The 8,274-nt window shown below is 55.5% G+C and overlaps 1 protein-coding gene across 1 annotated transcript; it reads right to left on the bottom strand.

Moving 5' to 3' along the window:
• Window positions 1–1,978: 1,978 nt before the first annotated feature.
• MYC (MYC proto-oncogene, bHLH transcription factor) lies at window positions 1,979–6,413 on the bottom strand. Its single transcript, XM_075023957.1, has 3 exons — window positions 5,886–6,413; window positions 4,166–4,892; window positions 1,979–3,113 (listed from the first exon to the last, which is right to left on the bottom strand). The coding sequence occupies exons 2-3, from the start codon at window positions 4,875–4,877 to the stop codon at window positions 2,551–2,553; spliced, it is 1,275 nt and encodes a 424-aa protein (XP_074880058.1). The 5' UTR covers window positions 4,878–4,892; window positions 5,886–6,413; the 3' UTR covers window positions 1,979–2,550.
• Window positions 6,414–8,274: the final 1,861 nt, after the last annotated feature.

Raw genomic sequence — 8,274 nt, 5'->3', positions numbered from 1 at the left:
AAGTAGCAATCGGAACTGATGCTCTATTAAATGATGAGAGTAAGAAATCAAATAACTGCAAGCATCCTATTCATCAAAAGACTGAAGACCTTCTGCAGATACAATAAAAAACCAAAACTGTTCTCCAAATGATTTAAGAAGCCGAAAAATAAGGAGAGGTTTATTAATCACTGTGGTCTAACCTCATTTAACGGGAGGAAGTGAGGGGTTTTTGCTAACACATGAAACTGGGACCCAAAGGTGACAGACGTTTTTCATAGTTCGTGGATGGACCTACACCTCTTGGTTTGTTTTGGAGGATGGGGATGAAGTTAGAAATTCTTGAACAATAGCTTGCTTCTGTACCAAAGCAATATCTGAAATAGGGTGCACGCCGAAAGGCAAGTGAAATTCGTGTTCTTTTAAAATAAGTTATCCTGTCTAATAAAGGTAGAACTTTTCTGTTATTCATAGCTGGAAGATGTCCTGATTTACAGTTCAGATACAATTAACAGTTTCATTTCACATCATTCTTTTTCCTCATAAGTGAATATCTGAATCATACACTGAAAAAAACAACTGCAGACCACTTCTATAAACCCACTTACAAGCCGGTGGTGCCAACAAATTGAAGAAAAAAGCCTTGCTCTCTCCTGTTTTTCTCAGAGAATGATTTTTTTTTTCCCAAGAAACCTTCAGCCCAGCACCTGAAGCACTTAATCGAATGGGATTTGGACACTTACCTTCTTTTCGAAGCCCCATGGCCAAAATTGTTGGGATGGTTACTCTAGGCTTTGCAGTGCAGAGACCTTTGGCATCCACCCTGTCTATAACACGCTACCTGCCCCCATCCCGTATACACCCACACTCAACCCTTCTTCCCGCTCCAAACTCAAAAGCAACAGAAAACCTGAACCCTCAGTCCCAGTTTGGTTGCTGGCACTGGTGTTATCTGGCAGCACTGCTCCTCAAACGGTTAGAAGCCAAGCAAAAATGTATTTAACGGGAATTATGAAAATCAAAAAGTACAAGGTTCAACTTTTTGCAAAGCACCTTCTTCCCCCACATCAAAGGGCTCATTGATTTCTTGCTGAAGTTCTGACCAAAGTGGAGCTCAGTGGGTGAAAGGGGGGGTGAGGGGGAGAAAAAGATCACATCTGATCTTAGGAGCTGTGACAAGCAGGCATTTTATGGCCCATCCAAAGCTGATCGTGAGACAATTCCTGAATGCAAATATGATTTAATACGGCTGGCAAATGTTAGGAATCTGTCTGAGCGTATTCTCCAAGTGAGAAAAAGCTCTTCTTTCCCTTTGCTCCCTTTTGTATGTCCTTGAACTTCGTATTCCTTGAAATCTCAAGTAACTATTCACATTAATAAAGTGTTAAGGTATTTGACCAGGAAGATTGGCTTTGCTGATTTCAGCACTTAAAAAGGGAAACCACTCTTGTTTTAACCACTTAACACTCACCAGCTCAGTTTATTTTCTTATCCCATTTAACTTCTGTTCAAAATCAAACAGGAAGCAATTAAGGTGAGCCTATTACAAAGCAGCCCTCAAAATACATAGCTGGGTGCCTAGCGCAGAATGAAGGTCATGCCCCCCAAATGTAATTATACACATTTGAAAGGACTGCAGAGCCCATACGTTGGGGTGACCGGTGTAAAAATACACCACCTCAACTTTACTTTCAGCAGGCAGATGACCATGGCCAAGATAGACACTGCTACCACCACCTTCATGGAGGCACTGGTGACAACACAGGTTGAACCGACAGAGCGCATTAGACCAACGATTTTATCTCCTTGAATCGATAGAAGAGGGGAGGAAGAAACTCGACTCCTTACTATGCTGCAAAACCATCATCGTTTCCTCTCGCCTAACTAACTCCCCTTTGACTTTTGTCAGGTCACTGCCCTGATGCCAGGGGGAGGGATGTCGTGGACATAAAGCATCTAATGACAACAGTGGGAGACAAAGCAAAGTCTTTACACAGGATTTAGCTAATTATATTTTGGGCAAATATTTATTTATCTAAAAACAAAATAAAAATCATTTTTAAAAGAAAAAATGTATTTAAATAAAAAACAAAATTGTGAAATGTTATGGCACAGAAGTTCAAGACAAGTATAAATCCAGTTGCCACAACTGTTGCGTATTAATGTTGCACATTTTTCTATAAAGGCTTTATTAAAGGTATTTACATGGCAATAAGATGTGTAAATATATACAGCAATCTGGGGACAACTTTTTGTTGGGATTCTCATATGAAAAAATGCCTTAAATACAAAATTTTAAAAGAAAAAAGGTTGAAGAGTTCATCCCCAAGCATGAAGAATGTCCCATCATCCCTTATGCCCAAAGTATCAATTATGAGGCAGTTTTGAGGTTCTGGCCAAACCCTTGGGAGATTCAGCCAAGGTTGTGTAGTCTCAAGTTAAATCGCACAGCATGCAGTTGCAACAGTTCCATGTTGGATGGACTGGTGTAGTTCATGAGTGATATTAGAAACAATATTTTAGCATAGTTTCAGTCTCATTTGGGTTATTCTAAGCGATGCCCAAGAGTTCCTACGCACAAGAGTTCCTTAGCTGCTCGAGTTTGTGTTTCAACTGTTCTCTCCGCCGCCTCAACTGCTCTTTCTCTGCGATCAGTCTGTGTTCGTCCGACTGGATGGAAAGAACGTACTCCGTTGCTTTTTTCAGGATGACGACCTTGGGCGCCTTTTCGTTGTTGGCCACCTCGGGTATCTGGTCACGCAAGGCAAAGAAACTCAGCTTCAGCTCGTTTCTCCTCTGGCGCTCCAAGACGTTGTGTGTTCGCCTCTTGTCGTTCTCTTCCGAATCTGACGTGCGGGGACTCGAGCATTTTCGGTTGTTGCTGATCTGTTTGAGAACTCTGCCACTGTCCAACTTTAGCCTTTTTGCAGCTGGATATTCAACCTTGGTGGAGGGAGGAGCGGCGTAATTGTGCTGATGGATGTTGACGTGACACCGTTTGAGAACCAGCGGGCTGTGATGGGGCTTACTGTGCTCTTCTGATGTGTCTGTGCTGGACTCTGTGCTGGATTCGGATTCATTCGCTTCAGCTAACGTAACGACATCGATTTCCTCATCTTCCTCTTGTTCTTCCTCTGCAAGGGGAAAAACAACAACAACAAAAGGACTCGTAAGCTGATCCGGGCAAATACTCTCAGGACTGCTGCGTTTATAAGGGAAGGTTATTCTGAGCTGCACAGCAAGGAACCCATTGACAAACCCTTCTTAAACCCATCTGAGGCTGCTGGACTCCGCTTTCCCCCAAGAGCCTTTCCTTGAAGGAAGCAACGCTTCGAGCGCAATAGGACACACGGAGCGCGCTCCAAAGCCCGGCTCCCCGATTTCAAAAGTTGCAAAGACGTTGCGTAATTCCGAGGAGCGCAGGAGAGATAGCAGGAAAGTTTAACCTCGGTTGTCAGCAGTACAGCGCAATAAAGCTCCCAGACTCGAGCTGCCCTTAATCGAGGATTTAGAAGGCTTTGGCCACGCCTCAGAAGAAAGCTTACTTAACACACATGTGTATTCAGAGACATTTTCTGAATCCCTCTTGATCTGCTAACTTGTGGAAAATCGAAGGGGGGGGGGGGAAGGAAGGCTGTAGGGCTTGAGCAGAAACTCACTTTCAAACGAAATTTATGAGGGAGCGGAACACGCTGTCAAATACCTAAGGAAGCATTTCTAAAACTTTCCCAGCCCCATTCACTCTGCGGTCACTTTCACTAGCACCTCCCTGCCTGACTGCACATTCCCCCCGCGGCTCCCGGGCGGGATTTACCTCTTTCCCGGCCCACGGGTGGCACCGGGCGCCAGCTTCCCCGGGACACCGCGCTGGAGACCGACTCTGACCCCGTTATGAAAGTTTCTCCCTCCCTCCTTGTTTTTTTTTCCTCCCTTCTTTCTTTCTTCCCCTTTCCTCACTCCACCCCTGGAGGGAAAACTGGGCTGGTTTTCCAGGAAACAAACTCGCTGGGATTCTCTCCGTGCCTCGCTAACGTGGCGTTTCAAAAAGCCCACGCGGGGCGAGGGGGAGGAGAAGGGGGGCTAGGAGGGAGGCGGCGGCCGGGGAGGGGGGACCGCCGCCGCCCCGCTCCCCCGGCGGATTCCCACGCCCCCCCCCCCCCCGCGAACACGCGTGGGCCCCACTCACCCGAGTCGCTGCTGGTCGTGGGCGGCGTGTCCTCGCCCAGCAGGGACGCGGGGCTGGCGCCGGGCGGCCCGGCCCGCGGGGTCCGCTCGCTGAGCGGGTAGGGGAAGACCACCGAGGGGTCGATGCAGTCGGCGGCGGCGGCGCCCAGGTCGTGCAGGTAGAGGCCGGCCGAGGCGGCGGGGGAGGCGGCGAGGCCGGGCGGCGCAGGCGGCGGCCCGGCGGGCGGCGGGCCGGGGCGGGCGGCGGCGGAGGCGGCGGCGGCGGGGCCCCCCTCCCGGCGGGCCGCCTGGTAGGAGGCCAGCTTCTCGGAGACCACCTTCTCCAGCTTGGCGGCGGCGGAGAAGCCGCTCCACATGCAGTCCTGGATGATGATGGACTTGACGAAGGTCTCGTCGTCCGGGTCGCAGATGAAGCTCTGGTTGACCATGTCCCCCCCCAGGAGCTCGGTCACGATCTCCAGCTGGTCGGCGGTGGAGGGGAAGCAGGAGGCGGCGGCCAGGCTGGAGCGGCGGCTGGGGGAGAGGGGCGGCGTGGGCAGCAGCTCAAACTTCTTCCAGATGTCCTCGGACGGGGCGGGGGGCTGCAGCTCGCTGCCCCGCTGCTGCGCCGCCAGGTAGAAGTTCTCCTCCTCCTCCTCGAAGTAGAAGTAGGGCTGCACCGAGTCGTAGTCGTAGTCGTAGTTCTTGCTGGGGAAGCCGGCGCTGAGCGGCATCGCGGCGGCTGGTGCCTGCGGGCGGGAGGAGGGAGCGGGGGGCGTCCGGGTGAGCAGCGCTCCGCCGCGGGGATCGGCTCCCCCCGGCCTCGGCGGGGGCCGCCGGCCCCTTCAACCCCCCCCCCTCCCGGCGCCCAGCGCTCCCCCCCCGGGCTCCCCACGCCGCGCCGGCGGGGAAACGCGCAGTCGCGTTCAGCGATTAAGGAGAAAAAAAAATTATAATAACAAGAAGGGGAAAAAAAAAAAAAAAAGGTAAATGCACGACCTCCCTTCACCCCCTTTCCAAGCTCGGCAGGACAAGCGGGCGGTGCGACCTAGATCTACCGAGGGGTCGGCTGCCGGCTCCCGGACTACCCTCCCGCAGCTCGGCCGCCCTGCGTGGCTCGGCTCGGCTCGGCTCCCCGCCCGCCGCCCCTCCGCAGCCGCGCTCGCTCGCTCGCTCACTCGGGGCAACGCTCCGGCGCGAAGCTCCCTTCTCTTCTCCTCTTCCCTTTTCCCTTCCCTCCCGCGGCCGCAGCCCTAGCCTCCGCCTGCCGGGAACCGGGCGGGAAAGAGCGGCGAGCGCCCGGCAGCTTCCAGCCGAGAGCCGGGCTGCTGCTCCCCAGCCACCCACCTGGGCGTGCTGGCAACGCGCGGCGACGGGCAGGCACCTTGGCAAACTTTTGCCAAATCTTGTCGTATATACACGTATATACGGATATATATATATATACATGCATATAAGCAGTATGTGCAATAAGCATAACCTGCCCGCGCATACGCGGGAGAAGCAAATGCTTCCCCCTTCCCTTCCCCCCCCCCAAATTAAATTAAAATCCGAGCGCAACAAAAAGGATGGGGAACGCCGGTGCCCCGGCAGAGGAGAGCGTCCCTCGGGACGGACCGTCGATGTCCACGTCCGCGGAGCGCAGCCCCGCCAGCAGCCCGGGTGTCACCGGCCCGTAGCAGTCCAAACGCCGCAACCGCGGGGGGATCGAGTGATGGCAAAAGCAGAGCCCCGCAACTCACCGGCTTCTCCAACGCGCCAGCTGCGAAACGTAGCGAGGCAATTATTGCGGGCGGTACGGGGACCAACAAAACAAGGGGAAAAAAAATAATATAGATAGATATAAAATAAAAAATAATAATAAAAAAGAACCGCCGGAAAGGACGGAAAAGGGAAAAAAAAAAATAGACAAGACGCCGGGAGAATGTAGATCTCTTCCTCCCACCAGGGCTTCAAAAAAAAAAAACAAAACCACACGGAGCAGCGGAGAGAAGCCGCCTTCCCGGCGTGCGGCGGCTCGTAGGGTCCAAGGCGGCGCGGCGCGCTCTGTCCGGTACAATAGAAGTTTAGTTGCTTTTCCTCCTTTAAAGCGGCGAGGGGCGGGCAGAGGTACCGCGGGGGCGGGGGCAGCACCGCGGGCGCGCGCTCCCGCCCCCCCCCGGCAGCCCCGCGCAGGCTCCGCGCTCCTGCCGCGGGGAGGGGGCGCCGCGAGGGGGCGGCCGCGCTGCTCCGCGCTGCACCCCCCCCCCCTCCCCTTCCTCCTCCTCCTCGCTGCTCCTCCTCCTCCTCCTCCTCCTCCTTCTTCCCGCCGCCCGGCTGCGGAGAGATCCGCGCCGGCGCTTTTCTCCGTTCCTCCGCCGGGCGGGAGGGAAGACGCGCCGGCGGGAGGCGATGCAGCGCTCCGCGGCCTTTTTTTTTTTTTTTTTTTTATTATTTGTTTTACTTTTTTTTTTTTCTTGGCGTTTTACTACGAGCCGCGCAAGGAGAGGTCGGAAGTAAACATAGTAAAGAAAAAAAAAAAAAAATACTAGTAGGGATTAAAAGGCAGCTCCTCGCCGTTCCCCTCCTCCCGCCGGTTTTCCAGCCGGGAGAGCGCGATGCCCCCCGATGGCGGCGGCGGGGGCCCCCTCCTCTACCCCCCCTCCCCCGCCTCCCCGAGAGGCTTCGGCGAGCACCGAGGGCGACCTGGTCCCCGCGGGGGTGGCCGAGGGCCGGCGGGGGAGGCGCTGGCTCCCGCCACAAAGGAGCGTGTGTGGCTCGGCCGCCCCCCGCCCCGCTCGGCGCTCGGTTATCCCGCCTCTACCGGCGCCTGCAGAGGATTTAACCGGGAGAAGGAGGTTGGGGGGGGGGGGGGCCGAGGCAGAGCCCCACGGGGGTCACCTTGCAGCCACGCTCCTTCGGACGGCCCCCGGGTGTGCCCCCGCCCCGGCTTGTGCCGCCCCCCACGCTGACCCCCACCGGCGGCCCCTTCTTCTTCCCCCGTCCCGGGCTGACCCCCCCCCCCCGTCGGTCATCCCCGAGGGGGCGCGGAGCTCGGGTGGGACCGCGGCCCCGGGGTACCGTTACCCACCGGCGACCCGCACGGACAGCCCCGACCCCCCTCCCGCCGCCCGGGCGGGCGCAGCTCCCGCACCTGCGGTTCCCTCGGTGGGGGGGGTCCCGGGACAGCCTCCAGCCCCTGCAGCTCCCCGCATCGCTGTGCCCCCCCCAAAAAAAAAAACCGCTTCCAGGCGGCTGTCCCGTCCCCACCGCGGGCACCCCCGCTAGGATTTTTTTTATTCCTATACGTGTATTTATTTATTCACCCCCCCCAGCATTTTTCTAAGCACACGGCGAGCACAAGCCCTGAGTGCGGGGGGTGTGTGTGTGTGTGATGCGGGCCGTGGGGCCGCCCCGCAAGGCGGGAGCCCTCCCCCCCCCCCCTTCCCCACCCCCGCTGAGGCTCCCGCCGGCGCGGGGAGGGGGGGGGGGGCGGCCCCGCTTTCCCACGGCCGCGCCGCTACCGTGGGGCCATCGCGCCCTCTCCCGGCCGGTCCGCGCCCGCGGGAAGCCGCGCGCAGCCCCCGCCCCGGGCACCTGCGGTACCACCCCTACGCTGCTCCGTGGGCTGCCCCCCCCCCCTCCCCAATACCCCCCCTGCCCCAAAATACCCCCCCCCTTTTTTTTTTTTTTCCCCACCATTTCTGCTGAGCAGCGTTTCTTTGCAAGCATCAAACTCGGCACGGAGCGGAGGGCCGCGAGTGAAATTTGGACCGTTTTCTCCCATCCCATGCCCTGTTGGTAAAGGAGGGACGGTTTTACGCAGAAAGGGTGATAAAACAACCATGTATAGTCATGATGTAGATGCTTCACCTAGTGACATTTCCAGAATCAGATTTACCCCCGCTCAGAGATAGCTTAAAATACAGCATGCTATTTTTAAAAAAACATCACCCTCTGTCTATAGTAGACCTTGCTGCTGTGAATGGAAATAACGTGACTAAAGGCAGGCCTGAACTCAGCCAGAAAGGTGCAAGATCTGAATTAATCTAGTTACAACTAGTGTAAAACGCAGTGTGGGCACTTTTATCTATTTAAGTACAGCATCAGGATGCCAAATAGGCAATAAATGTACTCAAAATTGTAAAAGCC

This window comes from Buteo buteo, chromosome 3, assembly GCF_964188355.1.
Source record: "Buteo buteo chromosome 3, bButBut1.hap1.1, whole genome shotgun sequence".
Taxonomy (NCBI): domain Eukaryota; kingdom Metazoa; phylum Chordata; class Aves; order Accipitriformes; family Accipitridae; genus Buteo; species Buteo buteo.
The sequence above is the reverse complement of the archived record's forward strand: the minus strand, read 5'-3'. Positions and strand labels throughout refer to the sequence as shown.